This window comes from Mus musculus, chromosome 1 (assembly GCF_000001635.26).
Source record: "Mus musculus strain C57BL/6J chromosome 1, GRCm38.p6 C57BL/6J".
NCBI lineage: Eukaryota > Metazoa > Chordata > Mammalia > Rodentia > Muridae > Mus > Mus musculus.
In genome coordinates this window covers 78506090-78530470 of record NC_000067.6, presented here as the reverse complement: position 1 = coordinate 78530470, position 24381 = coordinate 78506090, and the positions used below count along the sequence as shown (strand labels likewise).

The 24381-nt window shown below is 45.2% G+C and overlaps 1 protein-coding gene across 5 annotated transcripts in view; it reads right to left on the bottom strand.

Moving 5' to 3' along the window:
* Mogat1 (monoacylglycerol O-acyltransferase 1) overlaps window positions 1-19411 on the bottom strand; it is a 95905-nt gene extending 76494 nt beyond the window's left edge. The window contains exons 1-6 of one of the 5 annotated variants that reach the window (NM_026713.3): window positions 19383-19411; window positions 18416-18603; window positions 7608-7786; window positions 6693-6897; window positions 2727-2901; window positions 1219-1418 (exon numbers count right to left, since the gene is read on the bottom strand). In NM_026713.3, coding sequence (NP_080989.2) covers window positions 1219-1418; window positions 2727-2901; window positions 6693-6897; window positions 7608-7786; window positions 18416-18509 — 853 coding nt within the window. In that variant the 5' untranslated portion in view covers window positions 18510-18603; window positions 19383-19411. Of the gene's footprint in view, window positions 1-1218; window positions 1419-2726; window positions 2902-6692; window positions 6898-7607; window positions 7787-18415; window positions 18604-19249; window positions 19340-19382 lie in introns of those variants that run through there. The other 4 variants (XM_017322281.2, XM_017322283.2, XM_011238707.3 and 1 more) reach the window with 4 other exon arrangements.
* Window positions 19412-24381: the final 4970 nt, after the last annotated feature.

The following is a 24381-nucleotide window of genomic DNA, read 5'->3' as shown; positions in this document are numbered from 1 at the left end:
ACTTCCCAGTCTCTTCCAAGCCTCAGAAAAAAATTATTCTGCAAGCCTGTGTGTCACTCAGGCTAGCCTTGACCCTGGGTTCCTCCTGCCTTCATATCCTCCAGAGGTGAAACTACAGGCATGTCCAGGATGGATGCTGCCCCATTTTCCACTCCTCTCCATCTCTAGTCACCCAGACATTCACCTTTTATACATAAAATCATTCTATACCAGAACATATATAAGCATAATTAGTGACACAAAGCACGCTTTCAGTAAGGGACTGACGCCAAGGTGTGTAGCTGTGAAGATGTCAGGAGCCATCTAGGAAAGGCTAAAGGCAAATAAGTAATTTTTCTGGAGATGGTCACCAAGAGGTCCTTAAGCAACAGAGAAAATAAACCAGCATTAATTAGTACAAAATACCAAGAGAGAGTTCCGGAGAAAGAAAACCAGCGCTTACTAGCAGAGAACGGTAAGAAAGAGTTAAGTTTCCAGAGGCCATCAGCTTTTGACCCCGAGAACAATGAGAGAGAGTTACAAGGCCAGAGATCATCAGTCCTTTGCCTTCATCTAACTCTCTGTCCCACCTCAGCACTCGTGGTGCTGGGAAGGTCCCCAGCAAAGACATACGTGATGCTGAGATGGTCTCCAGTAAAGACATTCCTAGAAACGTTCACGGATTCAGCCTCTGACCCCTGCTGTTGTCTACCAGTCAACCACTGTGCTACGGAGGGGGGGGGGGCAAGTGCAGAGAAACAGGACCACCAAGGAGCACTAGGAGCTTCACGTCTAAACTTGGATTCCCGTCTAAGGGTGGAATTTTGCAAAGTAACCAGCTGCCACTCAAAATTGGAAAAGGGATAGTTCATTAGATGTGCAGGCTGCAGTTACAGTTCAGTTAAGGTCTAAAACAGAGGTTCTCAACCTATGTGTCTTAATCCCTTTGGGGACTGAATGACCCTGTCACAGGGTTTGCCTCAGACAATCAGAAAACACAGATAATTACATCACAATTCATAACAGTAACAACATCATAGTTACGAAGTAGCAACGAAAGTGATTTTATAGTTGGGGGGTCACGAGCATTGGAGGCCTCAGCATTAGGAAGGTTGAGAACCACTGCGCTAGGACATTAGGGGGTCTAAACCCAGGGCTGCACCTTTTGAATTATTAGCACCTCGCCAGTAATGGTAAACACGGTACGAAGTAAGACCTTTTGTGTGTTTCAGTACATACCAACAGTGTAGATCAGCTTCCGATAGGGCATTATGCCAAAGTAGTGCTGGAAAATTCCTCTGGCATATATCAGTGGCAAGGCTACTCCCATTGAATCATACATTGCGTCTTGTATAGTTCGTAGCCAGGAGCCTTTGGGGTTGTTAATTTGCTTATATAGATCATTTTCACCAAAAGAAAATACTGGAACCAAACTGGCACTGCAAGGGACAGAGGGGAAGAGTACAGATTTACAAATAAATGCAAAAATGCTTGTTTGGTTGTGCATAGCAAAATGTATGCATACCTGTGTCTGCAGGTGCACACATTGTGCAGGCATGGAAGCTAAAAGAAGGTGTCCCTCCCTCAGAGCTGGATATATGTGTGTTTGCAGGATGCCTGGCTTGCTGTGTGGGTGCTGGGATCTAAACTCCAGTCTTCATAATTGCATGTTAAATTGTTGAACCCTGAATCAACCCTCCCCCCACCCACAACCTCAAGGATATGAATTTAAATAATTTACGTTCATCCAAAGGTTTCAAGAAAACCTCCTCAAATCTATATGTACCAGTGACATTGGATCTCACTGTCAAGTTGAGTGAACATGGAATCTCCTAGGAGAGACACCTCAGGGTGTGTCTGCGAAGGTGTTCTTACATGGGTTTTGAATGAAGAGGGGAAGATGACCCCTGCGCATAAGCTGTAAACATCCCATGGGCTGGGGTCCTGGACTGAACAAAGAGGAGGGAAGGAAAAAGTGAGCCAAGTCCCATTGTTCATGGCTCTCTGCCTGTAGACTGTGGGTGCAACATCATTAGTGGCTTACTGCTCCCCAAATGCCTTCCCCAGGAAGATGGGCTGTATCCCCCTGAAACAGGAAGCCCAAATAAACCCTTCCTCCCTCAGACTGCTTTAATTGGGCATTTTTCAGCAATGGGAAAAGTAACTGATACCGTGCCCAACCCTTCCCATGCTGTATCCTATTCCACTTGGAAACACTGAAGTTGCGTGGACTTCAAAGTGCTTTAAGCTGTACCTGAAATCCCTAGGAAGTACTTCACCAAGTTAGCCATGGCCAGAACTTTATTCTATAGAAAGTCAAGTTTAGGGTAAGCTAATTATTCCCCCCACACACACTGGCTTTCCCCATTTTGTTGAGTAGGCAAAATTTTGCATCCACTGTTGTTTCTTTAGATTGCCATACGCTGTGACATCAAACTGCCTTGGTAGAAAGCTTATACTCCACTCTCATTGACTTTGGAGAATGTTCTTTAAGGACTAGAAAAGTTATTATCATTCTTTGTGCTCATATAGTGTTTTATCCTTTTAAAACATGCTCACCCTAAACAAACAGTCACTTAACTAGGCCAGGCGGGGTGGCTCATACCTATAATCCTAGGACTTGGCAGGCTCAGCAGGAGAATCATAAGTTCCAGGCTAGCCTGGGCTACATAGTGAGTTTCAGGTTAGCCTGGACTATATACCAAGGCCCTGTCTCTAACAAAATGGTGGGGGAAAAAGCCACTTACCCATGGGTCAAGGCCATCTTAACAAACCCTTTGCGCTGGCGGATGCACAGGGTGAATGTTCCTGGGTGAGCCTCCAGCGCCTCCTTTGCACCTCCGAGGACAATGATTGAGACATTGCCACCTCCATCCTTGCTCAGCACATGAGACAAACTCTCCTTAGACACTGAAACCGGCCCTTTGGGAGTCAAACAGAAAGTATAGGTAGCCATTCCCTTTGAAGAATAATTTTTTTTTAAATTACTTATTTACTTAGTGTATATGAGTACACCGTAGCTGTCTCCAGACACACCAGAAGAGAGGCCATCGGATCCCACTACGGATGGTAGGAAGCCACCATGTGGTGGCTGGGAATTGAACTCAGGACCTCTGGAAGATCTTTCTCTACAAGGTCACACCACGTAGGCTCACTGTTCCTCAGCTCACAAGCCTAAGCTTGCACCAAGCTCGTGGCATTCATCCTGACTAAGCCTCCAATATGCTGGGGTTACAGGTCACCCCTGTCTTTGAATGGTCTACTCCTTGAAAGAAAAGACAAATGCTGACGGATGAGAGAATCAGACCCTTTGGGTTGGCTTTGAACTTTCCCTGAGTCCAAGACATGTCATTTAGTTCTGAGTAACCTTTGTGAGAAAAAGAGAGAGAGAGAGGGAGAGAGAGAGAGAGAGAGAGAGAGAGAGAGAGAGAGAGAGAGAGAGAGGCATTGCTTCTCTTGCAAAGACAGCCCCTGCATCTTGACACATAACCCTTCTGACTCTCCCCTGGCCACTTCTCATGCCCTGCTAGGTTTTATTGCCAACCCTTCCTATAAGCTGCTATTCCTGAGAGTCTCTTCTGTTGTCTTCTAAGCTCATCTCTAGCCATGAACTCAACTCCCACTTATGTGGGGTTGTATCAACCCCATCTCCTGGAATATATTCCTCAGCTTCCCAGGTCACATCACCAATGGCCAAATGGAAATCTCCACGTTGACAGCTCCAAGACACTTCAAGCTCATTATCTCCAAATCCAGTGCGTCAAATTATTCCTGAGCAGGCCCTGTTCCAACATTACCAACCAAGGCAAAGAATTCCACCACCTACCTTGTCTTCCAGTTCAAAATATCAGTCTGTTGTGTAAACTCCCTTCAGCTGGCTAGGGTTGCCTGCTGACTCATTGCACTCCAAAGCATTTATTGGGCACCTGCTCATAATCCCAGGTACAATAATGATAATACCCAGCTGCTGCTAAGCAGAAGACCAGTCAACCGTGAAGTCTTGTTACTGGATCATTGTTCTCTGAATTTCTATCATCAGAGCATTGCGCCAGTACAGTGCACATTGGGCTTCCCTGGTCACTGCCATAGGCCTATCCCAGAGTTCTAGACTTCAGACTCCACCCATCTAACCCATATAACTATGCTGCTAGATGAACGAAGTTTCTATCACAAAATAAGTGAGCAAGCAGATAGCACTTTTGTTTAAAGCCCCTCCCAAGTTCCTCATGGCTTTACCCACAGAGGAAAAGCGAAGGTCCTCTGCATAATGCAAGAGGCTGCTGTAACTAGATCCCTGGCACCTACGACGGCTTAAGAGGCAGACAGATCGAACATAAGCCTTGAAGCACACACACTGTTCCGGCTGACATCTGGTGGTTGCAGACCCTTCAAAATGGGCCAAGAGGAATGGGCTGTAGTTAGGGTTTAAACTTCCTGTGCCAGAGAAAGGTCACAGGAGGAAGCTTTGCCCCACAGACTGTCCTCAGAAGCCAGCACTGGGAAATAATGCTGAAAACTTAAAGACAGTAACAGCCTAAGACGTCACTGGCTACAAATTTGGACATTCTTATTTAGCATTTAAGACATGAAGGCTACAGCAATATTACATTATAAACCAATAATGGCCAGTGTGGCGGTGCACACATAGGCCCGGTGTTCGCTGTGAGTTCGAGAGCCAGGGCTACAGAGAAACCCAATCTCAAAGGAGCTAATAAAAAAATAAGTCAACCGTGGCACACAGCCTCTCCGTATCAACTCTAGTAAACAGGAACGGCTGTGATCACTATATTACGAACGACTCTGAGACTGACTGTGACTGACATGGCCACGGACAGGGGAGTATCTTGCGATCTCTGCTGCACCTGTTCTCAACTACTCAGATTTACTAGCGATCATATTTTGGTTCAGCAAAACGTATGTTTAAAATCTATTTCTGTGACTTTTTCGGAAATTAAATATTTATCTTTTTTCTCCCTTTTATAAAACTTTAACCCAATTTCTACAAGATGAGAGTTTTCTTCGGTAGCTTGGGATGTTAGTACGCCCTCTTGAGGCCAGATGCTAGATCACTCGGTAGTTCGAGGAGTTAGGGCGCCCTCTAGTGTGCCCTGCAGCGCTCACGGGACTGAGTTCGGCATTTGAGGCTACAAACTGGCTCAGACCCTAGCCAGCTTTGGATTGAAATGCTCTCCAGACACATAACAACAGAAGTGAATATATAGGAAGCCATGCCAATCTGTAACAGAAAATCTGTCCCTAACTCTGTTACTAATCGATACTGAAATTATATTTTTCTTTTTTGAAAAAGGCTAATCATTTTTCTTTACACCCAGGAGCTGCAAAGGTAATTATAACCACTGTACATAACTTTGGCAAGTACAAAATACTTCATAAGCTTCATAAGCTACTGAGGTGCATGGTCAAAAAGCCCATTGTAGTGGCTATTCCTGGTTGTCAACTTGACTATATTTGGAATGAACTACAATCCAGAAGATTAAGACAGGGAGATCTCCGAGTTCAAGGTCATCTGGGACTAAAGGTGTGGTGGAACACACCTTTAATCTGGGCTACACCTTCTGCTGGAGACAATATATAAGGACATTTGAAGAAGGGAGTCTTGCTCTTGCTCCCTCGCCTGCTTGCCCTGTGATAGATCCTTGGACTACTGAACCATTGTTGGGAATTGGACTGCAGACTGTAAGTCATCAATAAATTCATTTACTATATAGAGACTATCCATAAGTTCTGTGACTCTAGAGAAAACCCTAACTAATACACCCATCAAGTTGGAAAACCAAGTAGAACCTCTTGAGTTGAAATGAAGGCTACTGGCATGAGCGTAGCCATGCGTATACAGGTATCTCTAAGGCACTTCAGGACGATTCTGTTCTCAGAATTAGTAATTAAAGAGTGTGGCATTGCTTCACAGGCACAGTGGCACACACCTACAATTTCAAAATTTGAGAGGTGGAAGTCGTACCATCAGGGATTCAGGGCCAAAGGGCCAGCTTGGCTTATAGAGAGTGAAGTTCTATGTAGTCCTTGCTATCCTGGAACTCACTTTATAGACCTTTCATTTCCTTCTGTTCCCTTCCCTCCCCTTCCCTCCCCTCCCCCTTCTTTTCTTTCCTTGTAGATCAGGAGGTAGCTTTGCTCATGCTAGACAAACACTGTACCAATGACAACATCCACAACCCTAGGAGTTACACACAACCTAGGATGACAAAGCTAGCAAACACACTGATTAGTTTATGTCACTATTGCTACTGTGAGACATAGTGGAAGACATTTTCTAGGTCCAGCATTCAGCATACCTCTGCAGAGGGCAATTTATCATTTATTTGATGCATGGCTGTTTTCCACATTTGAATATACTGAATGAATTCACCAATTTCCTTTTCCAGTGGATTGGTGTTTATTCAAAAATCCCTATGTTGTCATCACAATACTAAGTACTTGGGATGAGCAGAGGAAGAGAAGGCCTGGTCCAAAGGTCTATTATACACTGAGTCCAGGAATGTGTATGAGGAAAATCCACAGAGCATAGGAAGTGTAACATCAAGCAACTGCTGCTGCCTGCCACCCCAGAGCACTGTAGTGGTTAGTATCTGTGTCACTAAGCTTTGAAGGGACAGTGGCTGTATCACCAAGCCCTGTAGGGACAGTGTGGCTACATCACCGAGCTCTGTAGGGACAGTGGCTGTGTCACTTACCGTTACTCATCAGATATTCTCGGAACAACGGGAAACAGAACCAGATCTTGGCCACGTGGAGATACGATGTAAAGCCAGGAAATAGCTTCTTGAAGTCTGAGTATTTTGTACAAAAATTTCCAAAGGCTCCAGGCACGAATATTCCATGAGGGTGAAATCCAAATATATAATTGTGACCCGGATCCAAATCCTGCGTTTTGACAAGCTACAGCATGTTCACGTAGAGAGAAGGAAATGACATGACCCGGGTCAGTGAGAAGTGGAAGGGTTCCCATCTCTGAACTTCAGTGGGAAATGAGGGACATGACTCATCTTACTTCCCTGGGTTAGAGATGTTTTGACATTTCTAAACAATCCATTTAGCCCAGGTCCCTCCATACACAGTCTTTCAGACATTGTCAACTCAGCTTAAGATCCATTTATTAACTTGGACCAAACTGCAAGCTTTCTCTGTAATGATTTGAATGTGCCCATCAGCCACCCTCAAAACCACACTGGACACTTAAACTCCAAAGCGATAGTTTAGGGATGTGGGACCTCATGAGAGAGTTAGATCATGATGGTGGAGTGGAGGAGAGCCTGGCATTCTTGCTGCTGGTGTGGGTGGTCTTTCTAAAAGGACAAGTTGGTCTTCTTCTTACTCTCTCTTGCCTTCTGTATCTGCCGTGAGGTCATGGGTCAAGATGACACTGCTTGACTATTAGAACTTTTTTAAAATTGGATGCCCATCCTCAGATTTCAGAACTGTGAGAAATAAATTTTCTCTCTGTAGATCTGAATCTCTGGTATCATTATAAGAGGACGAAATGGACCTAAGGCACGTTCTGTCTGGAAAGGAGAAGGTGGGGAGACACTGGTGGAAACACACTCCCACTGTCCTCCCAACTCAATCCTTTAGAAGACAGTTCTACTTACACAGATTGGAAAATACTCCTTAAAATACTTCCACACAGGCCAGCTTTGGACCCAGTTCCATCTTCTGCCTCCTTGCTCTGGGGTTCTCCAGTCATAGTAAAACCAGACCAGATATGGGATGTAAAGGAACCAATAGTTGTACAGGACCAGCATCACCATAATTCCAATGCACACCTGCACTGTAAGAAAGGGAAAAGCCAGGTAGAATGGGCCCATCCGCATCTGCTCCCTGTACTTCACAGCCACTGGCTATGGAAAGTAGAAGATTCGCTACTATAGAAAAGTAGTTTGACTGCACAGCCATTGTGCATGTACCCAGGAAGAGGGTATGTGTAAAGCACAGCTTCCATCTTCAGGAACTCTATGGTTGGAAACAGAAATAGCATTGTATAAGTTACTTCTCCATCACTGTGACATAACATTATGACCAAGACAACTTTTTCTTCCTCCCTTTCTCATTCTGGCCCTGCTTGCTCCAGCCCAAATATTTATTTATTTATTTATTTATTTATTTATTTATTTATTATTTATTCATTTATTATATCTAAGTACATTGTAGCTGTCTTCAGACACAATAGAAGAGGGCTTCAGATCTCATTACATATGGTTGTGAGCCACCATGTGGTTGCTGGGATTTGAACTCAGGACCTTCAGAAGAGCAGTCAGCGCTCTTAACCACTGAGCAATCTCTCCAGCCCATGACCAAGACAACTGATAAAATAGAAATGTTTAATTGGGAACTTATTATTTCAGAGAGCTAGAGGCCATGATTGGGAGCAAAGGCATGAAGGCAGGGACAGCTGAGAACTCACACCTACAAGCTGGGGGCAGAGAAGTCATACAGGGAATAGCACTTGACTTTCAGAGCCTCAGAATCTCATAGCAGGGATGCACCTCTTTCAACAAGGGCACCATCGCCTAGTCCTTCCCAAACAGTCTCCTTAACCCAGGACAAGTATTTAGACAAATGAGCCGTTCTCATTCAAACGTCCACATTTAAAATCCCAACCCTCAGGAAGCAGAGGCAGAGGCAGGCAGAGCTCTGTGAGTTCGAGGTCAGCATAGTCTACATAACAAGTTCCATGCCAGCCAGAGATACATATTAAGACCCTGTCTCAAAAAACCAAAAGTAAACCTTAAACGTAAGGGGTTGTAAAGTCATCCTTGTTGTTGTTGTCAGTGCTCAGTTCAAGTTTTCTCTTTTTTTCTCTCCCCACCTATATTTTGAAGCAATGTTGTCAAGTACATAAAAAAATTAGACTGACTCTCATAAACCTAACAAGAAGTCATAGACCCTAGAACCTGCACTAAATACACTGTGCATTTTATTACAGCTACAAGCCTATGGGGGGGCAGAGAGTGGAGTGTGGTGACTTGAATAAGTTTGGTTCCCAGAGACTCATGTGTTTGAATGCTTGGTCATAGGGAGTGGTACTGTTAGGAGGTGTGGCCTTGTTAGAGGAATTGTGTCACTGTGGAGACAGGCTTTGAGGTCCCCTAGTGTTCAAGCCCTGCCCAGTGTGGAACAGTCTCCTGGCTGTCTTCCGATCAAGATGTAGAACTCTCATCTCCTTCTCCAGCACCATGTCTGCCTGTGTGCTGCCATGCTTCCCACTGTGATGATAACAGGCTAAAACTCTGAAACTCTAAGTCAGCCTCAACTAAATATTTGCCTTTATAAGAATAGCCTTGGTAATGGTGTCTCTCCACAGCAATAAAACTCTAATTTATACAGTCCAGCATTGTTGGAGGAGGTGTGCCACTAGGGGGTAGGCTTTCAGGCCATAGATGCTCAAGTCACACCCAGTGTGGCAGTTTCTTCCTGCTGCCTGCTGGTGTGGATGTAAAACTTTTCTGCCTCCTTCCCATCACGATGATAAGGGACTAAACATCTGAAACTTTAAGCAAGTCCTAATTAAATGTTTTCTTTTATAAGAGCTGTGGTCATGGTGTCTGTTCACAACAATAGGAACCCTGAAAAAGACAGCAATTTAACATAGAATAGAGAAAGATAATAGAATCCGCAGGCAAGCAAAAATCCATTAGCACTTTTGTTCATCTATATTCCTTAAGATACAGAGATTCAAACCACCAATCAATGCCATCTGTTGAACGAAGGAACACAAGTGTCATGTCCTCCGTGTTCTCATGACTCATACTGTAAGAGAACTCTCCCAGAGTTAAAGATGGTGCTAGAAGACAGATCCTGTGGTCTGTTCTTCTTTGTGTTTGTTTACTCCATACTTTTAAAATATTATATAATGGGAATTCTTTTTCTCTCAAGAAACTAGTCCATTATTTGACCTAGTTCTTTGCCTATAGACATCAAATAAATCAAAACCAGAATCCAGGTAAGACCCAGTCCCCCATTGTGTGTGCTTTGGAAGGTTTGCAACTGTGAGACAGTGCCAGCACAAATACCATTTTATAGCTTCATGCCGGAAGCCTCGGAGCTTGTCCCTAAGAAAGAAGGTATGTCATTATTTAGAGGTGCCTAAGAGTTTCATACAACTCATTCACATCTTAAAGTGTGCCCCTCTCCCCCAAAACTCCCAGCTCCAAGCAGACAAAGACACAACTAAATAAATGTGTGCAGATCTATGTGTTCCAGCAGCCCAGGTGAGAATCAGGTATGTGGCTGTCAGGACACTGAATCCATGTGGCTTCCAGATTCCTGTGTTAGTATGTGACAGCTGCAACTACAGACTATTAGACCAGACCACAGGAATTATGGACAGAGGGAACATTGCTCACCCAGAGACAAAACTACCTTGGAGTATCTTTAGTTCCTTTTACTGGCCATTTAGCACCAACCTCTGTGTCTGATCCAACATCTTCCTTACTACTAGGTAAGACTCTGGAAAAGTATTACTAAGCTTGCAGGACCTCTAACTTCTATTAGTCACAAAGCTGAGAGTCCTGGAAGATAACATCTGATACCTCAGAGAAAACTCTGTCTGTCTGTCTGTCTGTCTGTCACCTGCCCGACATCTCTTCTTTTTATAACTTGCTTTGCACTTGTAACAACAGAAGTTCATCTAACTCCTTCCACTGTGAAGCAGGGTGGAATCCTGCATCCGTGTTCTCCATGACTCCCAGGTCACATATATTAGCTCAGAATAAACCACCCCTTCTTTCCTGTGGGACATAAACTCTGTTTCATTATGTAAGAGAATGCTCTTGGTTTCCTATACATAGAAAATCAGTAATATGTGTCAAAGTCTTCAGAAGAACGAGCGACCACACCTCCAAGTTAGTCTTTAAAAGGGTTCAGAAGATAGAAAGTGTGTGTGTGTGGGGGGGGGGGGGGGGACTAGGGAGAGGAGGAGAAAAGGAAAGGAGGGAGGGGAGAAAGGAGGAGAGGTAAACAGAGGGGGACAGGAAGAGAAAATGTAGCAAAAGTGCTAGCCTTTAGGAGATTTTGGAAGATGAAATATGGGAATTTTTTTTTTTGGTAATTTTCTGTAACTGCTATTTCTGAAATTGTTTCCCGAGATTCACAAGCTCACACCTCTAGAAATCTGTATTCTAACAAAAATCTCCATCCAGCGGTCCTTCACCCCCTCTCTTCCTCCCCCTCCCCTTTCCCTCCTCCTCACCGCCCCCCCCCCACCTCTTCTTCCTTTTTTGCTTTTTTTCTGAGACAGAGTCTTATAGGTCAGTTGACTCAGAACTTGATGTGTAACTCAGGTTGGCTGGCTGGGAACTTATCATCTTCCTACCTCACATCCCAAGGGCTGGGACGGTAGGCGCATGCTCCCACGCCCCGTCTTCCAGTGATTCTCGGTACACTATGAATTGTGCAAGCTTCCAGGATAAGTTAACCAACGTTGTGAAAGAATCCAAGTGCTGAGCCTTTGTGCTTCCCAAGATAACCCATAAAGGACTCTCAGTCACAACCAAGAGGCATCCTAATCAAATACCAGGAGGGGTTTTGTTTTTTTAGGAACAAAAAGTCGTAGAGATGGTTCATAGACAAATAGAAATGGCAAGGACCTAGAATATTTCAAACAAGCCTGAGATAAAAGAAACACTGAGCTGGGTGTGGTGGCTCACACTTGTAACTCCAGTACTCAGGTTGCTGAGATAGGAGAACCGCTACGAGTCCAAGGCTAGCCTGGGCTACAGAGTAAACTTCAGGTTAGCCTGAGTTAGAATGAGACCATGGTTCATAAAGAAAAACAAACTAAAACCAAAATAACCCTGCCCAACAATGGGTTATGAAAATATTTATTAGATATGAAATCAAAGATACTGTCTGGTTCCAAAAAACCCCCCTTTCCAAAAGTCTGGCATTTAGACAAAAGCAAGCATTCCCTTGGGGATCCCCACCCCCCAAAGGTATCATTCTCCTTATCTCTGGCAAAAGGGAGCGCTGCACATTAAGGTCTAGGCGAGCTTCTAGGTCTCTTCAATCCCTACTCACAAGTACCTGTTCTATGTTTCCAAGTCCTCCACCCCAGCTCACAGGTTCCCCTTCTCCCAGGTACCTGTTCCCTTAAAACCCTGGAACTCTACACTCCCTGCACCCCACCCCCAACCCACCATTGCTTCTCTGTTCACTCCTTGGCAGTTTGGGATAGAATTTCGCCTTTTCACCAACAGAGCAACTAGTTTTGTTTTTCTACAGTGCCCATTTCATTCAGATGCAATCTTTAGAAGACTGACGGCTTGGCTGAGGGATGGCTTGGTAAAAACCAAAAGAATTTAGATGCCTAGAACCCAAGAAAAAGCCAGATGAAATATCTCAATCACCCACAATCCTCGCATGCACAGCAAAATGGGAGGCAGAGAGAATCTCCCAAAAGCTCTCAGGTCAGCTAGCCTGACTCACAGAGCAGCAAAGAGATGCTCTCTCAAACACTGTGGGAAGGTAAAGACAGACACCCAAAGGCTGAAAGGTAAAGGCTGTCCTCTGGCCTCTGTTTTGAGTCGTGGCATGTGTGGTCCTGCACCCTACACACAAACAAATAAGCACATACATACACTCTCCCTCCTCTCTCCCTCTCTCCCTGTCTCTCTGTGTCCTTCTCTCTCTCTCTTACACACACACACACACACACACACACACACACACATTGATAAGAGTGAACCAACATTAAATCCTCTGCTCTTGAAAAGACACTGGCAATAAGAATAAGTCATCCAATCAAAAATGGGCAGAAAGTTTGTACAGATAATTTGATAAAACTTGCACAGGTAGCCGATGAGCCAGTGAAGATTCGGAACTCACCATGCCGACCAGAGCCACAGCTGAACATTACTACTATGCAGCTATTGTAGCTACAGATAAAGGAAGCCTGACTATGTCAATTAAAGGACAGACTGTGGAGCTGGTGGAACTCTTGCCCACTGCTCAGGGGGATGCAAAACGGTAAAACTGCCTTTAAAAAGCTAAACCTACATATACCTCGTGACCTCGCCTTTCCAAGCTCATCCCCAAGAATGAAGGAGAGCATGTTGGGGCTGGCAAGATGGCGAAGTGTGTGAAGGCACGTGCCACACAGACAAGAGATGCAAGTTTGATCCTCAGAACCCAGGAAGAATTAAAAGGAGACCAGGGTCTCCACAAAGTTATCCTCTGACCTCTACATCTGTACAACATACATTCGGACCCACGCACACACACAAACACACACAAACATAAGATTGGGCTGTAGGCAAGCCTGCAGGATATTTTCTTAATTAGTGATTGATGGAGGCCCCAGCCCACTGTGGGTGGTACTATCCCTGAGCTGAGAAAATGGAGGCATTTTCTCAATTGAGGTTACCTCCTTTCAGATGACTCTAGCTTGTGTCAAATTGACACAAAAGCAGCCAGCACAGTGTTCGTCTGTGTTTGCCGTTCTATGAACAAGTCAGTAAGCAGCACTTCTCCATGGCCTCTGGATCAGGTCCTTCCTCCAGGTTCCTGATCTATTTGAGTTCCAGTCCCGATTTTCTTCAGAGATAAACAGTAATATGGAATAAACCCTTTCCTCCCTGAGTTGCTTTGGTCATGGTGTTTCATTACCGCAATGATAATCTTAATGCTAATTAGTATAAACACATGCACAATAATTCTCAGTTTTAGAAAAGCAGCCCAGTAATGATAGCATACATCTTTAGTCCCAGTACAGAGGCAGAGGCAGGCTGATCTCTTAATTCAAGGCCAGTGTGGTCTACATAGAGAGTTCTAGGACACCCAGAGCTACACAGAGAAACCCTGTCTATAAATAAACAAACAAACAAATAAATAAATAGAAAGTATGTTGTCATGGAAAGATTCCCAAGTAAGAACTTGGGGTGGTTTGAATTCTCTTGGCCCAGGGAGTGGCATTATTAGGAGGTGTGGCCTTGTTGGAGTAGGTGTGGCCATGTTTGAGGAAGTGTGCCACTTTGGGCATGGGCATTGAGATCCTTCTCCTAGCTGCCTCGAAGACAGTCTTCTAGCTACCTTCTGATCAAGATGTAGAATTCTCAGCTCCTCCAGTATTATGCCTGCCTGGATGCTATCATGTTTCCCACCTTGATGATAACAGACTGAACCTCTGAACCTGTAAGCCAGCCCCAATTAAAAGTTTGCCTTTGTAAGAGTTGCCATGGTCATGGTGTCTGTTCACAGCAATGGGAACCCTAGCTAAGACAGAACGTATTCAGGACAGCTACAAGATAAACAAGCAGCAGCACGGGGACACACAAACTACAATTTATTCACTCAATAGAACATAACTTAAGGTGGCACCACTTGGTGCAGGCGGGATGAAGACAACTTCCGTTGAGCTGAGACCACCTCAGAAGACAGAACCCCACCCCCCCACCTCTCCACCCCACCCCCACCCCCACCAAGTGCCACTAAGATGATGGAGAGACGGAAGAGAAAGAGAAGCAGAATGGTATGTGCACAATGAAGAGAGGGGGAACTGGAGACTCGAGGTTAGTGAGAGGAACAGTGTAATGTGAGTGGCCTTCGACACCACCTGAGGCTATGATGATGGCTCGGCCTGAGCTGCCACTGAGGAACATGTCTGTGCCCATAGCCCTGCAGCAGTGAGGTCTGTGTGACATCCATGACCTATGTTACCACCAAAGGCCATGCAGTTTTCCCTGCTCTGGACTGCCACCTCCAGCCACGTTGATGAACCAGGGCTGTGCAGATCTGGCCCTGAAGGCACGAAAGCCGGTGTGATGGCCCCACCCCTCACCAGCTGCAGCACATTGAAGAGCAGGTCCTGAACTTTGCCGGATAGCACAGTAGAGCTGGCCCTGGTGGAGTGGGCAACAGAGAGTTGGGGCCATGAGAGCGGCCCCCTTGCTGGCTGTTGCACTTGGGTAAGCTTGCCTAGCCGGCCCTGCCCCTCACCTGGGCAGTGCTGGAAAGCAAAGGAAAGCAGTCTGGCTGGGCAACTCAGTGACTACACAGGCCCAGATCCAGGACACTGAGTTTGCCCAGCCCAGCATCTACCCCAGGTATGAACTGTTGGAGCACATGAAGGGTCTGGTACTCCAGAATCAAAGCTACAGGATCTCCACAACACAGGGCAACAACAGAATATCTGAGAGGAGTCCCCGTGAGGACCCAGTCCTGACAGTGTAGCCAGACCAATAAGTCACTGCAATGAACCTTTGCAAGAAAAGCTGTTTGGAGCCGGGCGTGGTGGTGCACGCCTTTAACCCCAGCACTTGGGAGGCAGAGGCAGGCAGATTTCTGAGATCGAGGCCAGCCTGGTCTACAAAATGAATTACAGGACAGCAAAGGCTACACAGAGAAACCCTGTCTCAAAAAAGAAAAAAAAAAAAAGCTGTTTAATGAAAGTGTGTGTGTGTGTGTGTGTGTGACACACACTGTGACACACACACACCTCAGCTTCCATGGTGAAATTTTTTGTTTGTTTGTTTGTTTTCTTTTGGGGAAGAAGTTGCAAGGGCAAAGGGTGGGTATAAAGGGACTGGGAGATGAGTGGGATTGCGGGCCATGATGTGAAATGTACAAAGAATAAAACGTTAAAAAAAAAAGAAAGAAAGAACATAACTTGGGAACCCAGAGAAGTGACCTGTTGGAATCCAAATATAAGAATGAATCTCAAAATGGTATGTGGAAAAGATAAATTTTTAAAGCTTTTTTAAACAAAATATTAGAAAAAAAAAAGGCAAAATATTAAATGATTGGAAAACAAAGTCAAGTGTGGTAGCTCGGGCCTGCAATCCTAGCACTGAAGTAGAAGGATTGCCATGAGTTCAAAGCTAACCTGGGCTAGAGTGAAGCCTTATCTCTAAAACCTAAATAAAACAACAACAACAACAACAACAAAAACCACACACAAAGAAACAAAATCAGGCTAAGAAAAAGAAAGAAACCAAGACAGTTGGTTTGTGGAAATCCACCTCCTATTCTCTGCCCTTCTGTGTCTAAAAATGAAATCTACCTGCATGTAGCATACATCCTCTGAGACCTCCCACCAAGCTAAGTGACCCTGTGCAATGCTTTCCTCATTGTGAGTGAGACGAGGAAGGAACCCTTACTGGACTGCTAAGGAGATGACATGAGTGTATACTTCCAGGGACACGTGGAGGGTAGCTTCTATTTGGGTGATGGGGTAGAAATAATCCTAGGACACACCCTCTTGGGTATCTGGGTATCACTGGCCAGGCAGCTGCTGGGGGCTCCTTCCCTAAACTTGCACACTAGGATGCTGACACAGACATCTACAACTGCAGACATTTACAAATACAATCCATGCCATGAACGAAAAGGACTGTGGGCTCTCTGAGATCTGGGTTAGAAAGTGAGGCCACCAAAGCAGGCACACAGTGGCTGAGCCAGGGACATTGGATAGAACACTCGTGTTGCCTCCAGCTTCTCCACTTACTATACTAGCCTTGTGATACAGAGTAATTTACTTCGTCTCTCAGCTCCGCCATCTGTACAGACAGGAGAAAGAGTCCTTGACATGCTCTAACTATAAGGAGGGTGTGGGTAATAACAGAAGGTGCTTGGGGGCCATTGGCAGTACTGAATGCTGGATATAGTGTCCTCGGGGTCTTCCTTGGTCCTCAGTCCAGAGAAGAATGAACTGCACCGTCACCACTCAGCCTCTGAGTTTGGTCTGTGAGGCCCTAATGAGTTAGTTAGTGCTCTGAATCACCTTTTCATAAACCCTTGCTGCACACTTGAAGAGTTTTGCCTCTGTTTTTGTTTTTATATGTCTGAGTAAAGGCTGCAATCCAAGACAAACGAGCTAGAAATACTAGGGCTGGAGCCTGGGCATCAGAGTGTTAAAAAAGCTCCTTCAATGATAGTGGTGGCTAAAGCCCTTAATCCCAGCACTCAGGAGGCATAGGCAGGTGGACCTCTGAGTTCAAGGCTAGCCTGGTCTACAGCAAGAGTTCAAGGGTAGCCAGGGTTACACAGAGAAACCCTGTCTCAAAAAAAAAAAAAAAAAAAAAAAGATGAAGAGTAGGAGGAGGAGGAGGAAGGTGAAGGAGGAGGAAGAGGAGGATAACTAAGAAGAAGCAGTAGCTGCAGCAGCCCAGCTCCTTCAGTGGTCCTTATATACAGTCATGGCTGAGACACTGTAAGTGCACTGAACACATGAAACTGCTTCCAACATGCAAAACTCTGCAATGCAATGACTGTTGTTATTATTACTTAGCCCCACAGGTGTGCGACTCTGACTTGGCCCATATGGGCCATTTCTGCTTCTCTGCAAAGTTTAAGCATAGAAGTTCATAGTTATTCCTCTCTTCTCGTTGTGTGTCACCACCTTTCTCCACGAGCATGACACACTCAGGACAAGCTTCCTCCAAGTGCTGTCCAGCTATCTGGATCCTATACTGTCACTTCGTGGGCTTAGCCTTACTCCAGAACACACCCCAGGGTGAATTATTTCCAAACAGAAGGCGCTCGAATCCAACCCAAACATGTAGTTGGGTCTAGGCAGAAAAGCCCGGGAGCGAAGGCAACCCGAAAATAGAAAACTAACAATAGCTCTTTGTCCTGATGTCAAGATGGCAAAGTTTTAATACCTAGGGGCATTACTTACTCATTATGAGTTGAGGGATCCAGAAATGAATTGGCAGCCATTGAGAGACTAAAATGAAACTTTGTATAGCACCCACTTTCTAGATGGGACCATCACTACATTTGGGAGACCATAGTTGCCCCCAATTTACCCAGCTGTATATTGAAAAGCTGTATATTGTCTTCCATTGTAAGTAAGACAAACCTCGCTTTAGAAACAAAATAGTACGGGCCAGTCATAGTTGCACATGTCTTTAATCCCAACACTTGCCTTGCAAAGGCAGGCAGATCTATGAGTTCTAGGCCAGCATAAAGAGTTCTACAGAGCAAGTTCTTCTGGGACAGCCAGGGCTACATAGAGGAAATATGAGAGAGAGGGGGGGGAGGGGGAAGAGGGGGAGAGAGGGAGAGAGAGAGAGAGAGAGAGAGAGAGAGAAAGGGGGAGGGGGAAAGGGGGAAGAGGGGGAGAGAGGGAGAGAGAGAGAGAGAGAGGGAGAGAAAGGGGGAGGGGGAAAGGGGGAAAAGGGGGAGAGAGGGAGAGAGAAAGGGGGAGGGGGAAAGGGGGAAGAGGGGGAGAGAGGGAGAGAGGGAGAGAGGGAGAGAGGGAGAGAGGGAGAGAGGGAGAGAGGGAGAGAGGGAGAGAGGGAGAGAGGGAGAGAGGGAGAGAGGGAGAGAGGGAGAGGAATCCAAAGCAGGGAGTCCCACAGTAGGTGAACACTGTCTGACCAGGCAGACCCAGGAACCAGAGGCTGTGCGCAGTAGGGTAGGGACTGTGTCTGGTGAGTGTTTGGCACGGCGGAGCTCTTACCGAGCAGGAGGAAGGACAGGACCCACTGCAGCACCGCAGCGGTCTGTAGGCACCGTGCCAGCGGGGTGTTGAGTGGCGCGAACTCGACCATCATGGTTCTACCCGGAGGACTCCTTTCGCAGGATTTGTGGTACTGCTACCGACTGGGAGGCCGAGGCTCCAGCTGGCCGGAAAGGAACCAATTCGCCCTGGGGCAGGAGGTGAGGGAGGGTGCGCGGCGTTGAGGCGGGGTGCTGGGGATCACTAATCACAGCTTGAGGCAGAACCCTGGTCACTCGTGGGAGAGGTCAGCCTGCCTGCCCAATCGCTAGGGCCTGGGCCTCCACCCGTATTTGACCATTGTTCATCTGATAGACCGCCTAGCACTCAGCTCCAGCATCCACCCATAAACCCACCTCATCCTCTGAAGCCAAGAATTGGGGAGTGGGTAGTTTGGTTAGTTCTTTGAGGTCCAGCACTAGCTGGAGGAAAGTGTGGGACTTGCGTTTATTAGTGTGGGTCTCCACACTACCCCCCCCCCCAAGGTGTGTGCGTATGCGAGTGCACGCACGGGTCTCTCTTTTTGTGTTTTCTTTTGTGTCCTAAAATTCCTACACAAATCCTGGATGATTTCCTTTCATTCATTCTCTTAACCCATATATACTGAAAGCCCACCAAATCTCCATTATCTTGTGAGAAAATGACCTTTTTGGGGGGGGGGCAGGAAAAAATCTAAGCAAACTAACCATACAACTGAATAGTATACAATTACAAGACCCTATTATAAACGCTAGAGTGAAAGAGTTAGAATCCGGTGGGACAACTTCTTGTGCCTGTTTCTTTCTCAGCGTTTACCTGCATAGTTTTCTTAAATGTGTGCACAGCAGCATGTGGAGAGACCAGAAGTGAACCTCAGATATGTTTCTCAATACTATCTTAGCCCTCGACTTTGGTTTTTGAGATAGAGTCAACGGAGCTTGGGACTCACCCAATTAGGCTGCTCTGGCAAAAGCTCCCAAAAGCTCTGGGCGTGCTCTGGTATTACCTCACCAGCCTGACTTTTTACCTGAATTCTGGACATCAGATTCAGATTTTTCACGCTTGCAAGCATTTTAACAGTTGAGCTGTCTTTCCAGCCCTTGAGTTTTAAATGATTGCTTTAATTAACTGAAGAGGTCTACAGGCAAAGGGAAATGTGTGTGCAAAGGTCTTCCTAAGAAAAGGGGAAGGGCACCATTTGTAACTTCTTGGCAAAACTGTTTTTGTTTGTTTGTTTGTTTTAGTTTTGTTTTTCTGGTCGAAGAGGTACTTTCTTCTTTCTTAGAGTTCTTTCTGAGCCACCCTCCATGCTAGGTGGGAGATTCTGTGATTGAATATTATGTCACACACTGTGACAGTCTCTTGCCAGGTATGCCCTGACTCCATAGCAACACTTCGAAGTATTCATGCCAATTTGGAGCTAGGGAAATTGGGACTCAAAGTAGAGGCCAGCCTGGGCTACCAGACCCTGTCTCAACAATTAAAACAACCTACACACACACACACACACACACACAGATAGAGAGACAGAGACAGACAGAGAGGAGAGAGAGAGGAGAGGAGAGGAGAGGAGAGGAGAGGAGAGGAGAGGAGAGGAGAGGAGAGGAGAGGAGAGGAGAGGAGAGGCCAGGCGAGGAGAGGCCAGGCGAGGCCAGGTGAGGCCAGGCGAGGTGAGGGGACGGGAGGGGAGCGGAGAGGGGAGGGGAGCGGAGAGAGAGAGGGGAGGAGGAGAGGAGAGGAGAGGGGAGGGGAAGGGAGGGGAGGGGAGGGGAGAGAGAGAGGAGGAGGGGAGGGGAGAGAGAGAGGAGGAGGGGAGGGGAGAGAGAGAGGAGGAGGAGAGGAAAGGAGAGGAGAGGAGAGGAGAGGAGAGGAGAGGAGAGGAGAGGAGAGGAGAGGAGAGGAGAGGAGAGGAGAGGAGAGGAGAAAAGAGGCGAGAAGAGGAGAGAAGGAGAAGAGCTGTAATTGTAGGTAAGTGCTGAAGACTCTGTCTTGTCCTTTCCTGGAAGCTAGGCAGAACAGAGATGAAATGAAATTCAGATGAAAGATACAAATGGTAGGATATGCAGAACACCTAAAACCCTTGGTCCTAACCACTTAGAATGTTATTGATGATGCATTTGTCACCTCACAGAAAGCAGCTAGTAAAGAACAATTGAATCTTTTGTTGGAGGTGGAGGACTGGCTTGAGAGAGGGACTCCTGTTGCTCAGGTGAGCTGCATTCCATATGTTAATGAACTTGATCTCGTGACCCACCTCCCTAAGGGGCTTACAGGCAGGCAACATCAGGATCAGCAAGAACCATCGTGTTTTAAAAGACTTATTTACTTTTATATGTGTAGGGTTTTTTTCTATTTTGATTTTATGTGTATGGGTGATCTGTCTGTCTGTCTGTGTACTACATGTATGTCTGGGTGCCCACAGAGGCCAGAAGAGGTATTGGATCCCTGGAACTTGAGTTACAGACAGTTGTGAACTGTTATATGGCTACTGGATATTGGGCATGAACGAAGAGCAAGCTGTTCTCCCGCCCAAACACATATCACAGTCCGTTGAAGTCATTCTCTGACCCAACAGGGGGTCAATTCACTGACCTATCATCATCTCATCATTTTATTGTTTTGATTTTTTTTTTTTTTTTTTTTTTTGAGACAGCGTCTCATTATGTAGCCTTGCTGGCCTGGAACTCATTTTGTAGACCAGAGTCAATTTGAACTCACAGAGATCCATCTGTCTCTGCCTCGTATGTGCTAGGTCTAAAGGCATGCACCACCACAGCCAGCTCCATCTTCATTTACCTCATTTGATCAACAGCTGAATCCTTTCCTCAACCCTTGGGCATTCAGTGTGTGACCATGTGTGGATATAGACTGTGTGGCCACTAGACTTGGGCAATCACTGGCTTGAAAGGATGAGAAAGTTTAACTCTTTAGATTCTTATTGTTTCCTATCAGTCGTCTTGATCTCTAAAAATTAAAAAAAAACTAACAGGAAGCCACCAATGGTGGTACTTGCCTGTAATTCCTGCACTTGGGAGATGAAAGTTAAATCTCAAACTGTGGGACAACTAGCTGAAGTGCTTAGTTAACATATCAAAGCAGAAACCTGGCCGCCTGGTATTCCCAGCATCCCTTAGTTCCAACCTGATACAGGGTATGGCTGGCATACCTTGCCCTCTACTCTGAATTCTCCTGGCCAGGAGTTGGACTGCTGTTTCCCAAGAGATTCTTTCCTATATATATATAATGCAGCCATTTTGGTTACTCATCCCTCTTTTACTTTTGGCCATCTTGGCTACTGATCCTACCCACCCACCCACCCACCTCCTGCCTCCCATCTTCTCACAGGGTTCAGGGTCATGTCTACTCCAGACTCTCCCAGGTGTCTCTGCCTCTGCCTCTGCCTCTGCCTCTGGCACTTACCTACAATAAGAGCTCCTCTCCTCTCCTCTCCTCTCCTCTCCTCTCCTCTCCTCTCCTCTCCTCTCCTCTCCTCTCCTCTCCTCTTCTCTCCTCTCCTCTCCTCTCCTCTTCCCCCCTCTCTCTTTTTGTGCGAATATCAGTTTTATTTTTCCTAATTGATGTAATAGACAGCTTCCTTTAACATCAAATTTTTACACAACAGCCAGGAAGCAAAACCAGCTCTGAAGAAGTGAAACATGCAAGATGACAATGATTTTAATTAATTTTTTAAAGCATGGGAAATGGACCATTCAGGGGCAGTGAGGGCATAGGAACTATAGCAACTAGATTTTACAGTGGGACACAGAGATTGGGCCTAATTGACTCCAATAAGACAAGTAGATATTTATAATTGAGGGGATAGTGTTGAAATTTATACTGGAAATTACTGAGTGGAAACTTAAAAAGGGTTTCTAACTTATTGTGACAGGATTCACTATGACAAAATTTTGCCAAACCAGTATAGGGATTTTGTCCATCTGAGTTTTTAAGACATGATTTTGTTAGGTAGCCCTGGCTAGTCTGGAATTCAGTATATAGCCCAGACTGACCTTATAGCAATCCTTCTGCCTCAGCACTCTTGAGTGCTGAAATCACAGACATATGCTAACCTTAGCAGTTTAAGAAGTCTGCAAGATAAAATATTATACTTTACTTAGTTCTGTCCTTGGATTTTTTTAGGTTTGGTAGAAAATATTTTGTTGTATCTTGTTGGATATATTATTTAAATTATGGGGAGGAACAAAGAAGCACAGAGTATTAGGAGAGTTTTAGGTATTATTAATAAGCTAGTTGGTCCCACCCCAAGAAACATATTTGGTTTTTGATTATATAATGGCTAGTATGCTCTCTCTTTTATCTACAATAAATTTTCTCCTCCATCATACCTAGAAGCAGTCATGTTCTCTCTTTTTTATCAGTCAGTGAGGAAGGAAGAAGGGGGAGATCATGCCATGTTGGTCTGTGTAGTAACTTTGAAGCCAGCTTGGACTGTATGAAAACCTGTCTCAAGAAAACCAAACTAAACCAACCCAACAAACAAAATCAACTAATCACATAAAAATCCACTGGGCAACGGGATTTTTTGACATTATACTTCCAAGCTGCACACTTAATGGAATAGGGAAGGGAGAGCATAGAAACTGAATGGCTTGCAAAACAGCCAGCTACTTCCTGGTAATTGGTACACCCAGATCTCTTGATAGTCCTGCAAGTGATTACTGTTCTTAAGGGCTAGAACAAATGAGGAAAAGCAGTATGGTGTAAGACACTGGCTTCAGACTTTTACTGTTTAACCCTTGGAACCATCCAGTTTATAAAACAAAGTGAAGCAAAGCAGCTGAAGCAGAAGCCAGGATAGAACCTGACTCTGCCTAATCTACACCTTCCTCAGGAGACTGTATTTTTAGTAAGATGAAACCAGCATAAAGTAAATACTGACAGTTTCAGCTCCTCTGCGTCCAGCAGGAACCACTGTTTCGTGTCCCCATTCTTGGGTATTGATCTCATTTTCTGGGTGGCTCCATATTTGGAGAGATACAGATCAAAGGAGTGTTGCACTTCCAAATTTAACATCCAAGCATCACTGGCTGCTCACACCTCTGCATATAGAGCTACAAGCTTTACACGCCCTGTCTGATTTCATCCCTACATGGACCATTCCAAGATAGGTATTATTCCTTTTATCAATGAAGAAACTGACTCTAAAAGTCAAGCGAATTTTCACACTATCCACTAGGATAGGGAAGAATAGAACCAGGTTTCTACTTTGGGGAAATAACTTTTGTCTTTAGCACCCTGGCAAGTAACTACGGTAGCAAGACTTGTGCTCAAATAAGAAAAAGAGTATTATAGAACAAAGAACACAAGACCAAACTGGTCAGTTTATATTGGGGTTATTCATTCGGTCAACAACTATTTGAGAAAGTGATCATAGAAAAGGAATTGTGGGAGGCAGTGTGCCTATGTTTGGCATTGCCAGCTACTAATGTTGGCACTGACAGAACAATCACCCTAAACATCTATTCTTACACAAGTCACAAAAATCAATCTACAGTAGATTCTAGATATTCACCTAAAAATTTAACTATAAGATTCCTGCCATAAAGTAGACTGGTGAAATATTTCTGAGATGAATACCCGATAAACAATTCAATCTAGAATGTTTAAAAAAAAAGTTCAACAATAAACTAATATAGTTCAACAATAAAATAATAAACTTTAAAGATGAGTAAGGAGAGACATTCCACCAGTGAAGAGATGCTCACTATTAACAATTAATGGAATGGAATAAACCACATGTTTACACATAAGCTTTAAAAAACGACAGTGGGACCCTGAGCATGGTAGCCTTTATCTTAGCACCCAGGATAAAGAAGCAGGTGGAACTCTGGGAGATCAGTGCCAGTCAGGGCTGCATACTGAAAAGAAACCAATGACAACAGGAGTGGCCTAGAGGTCTCCGTGGGTAAAGGCACTTGCCACCAGGA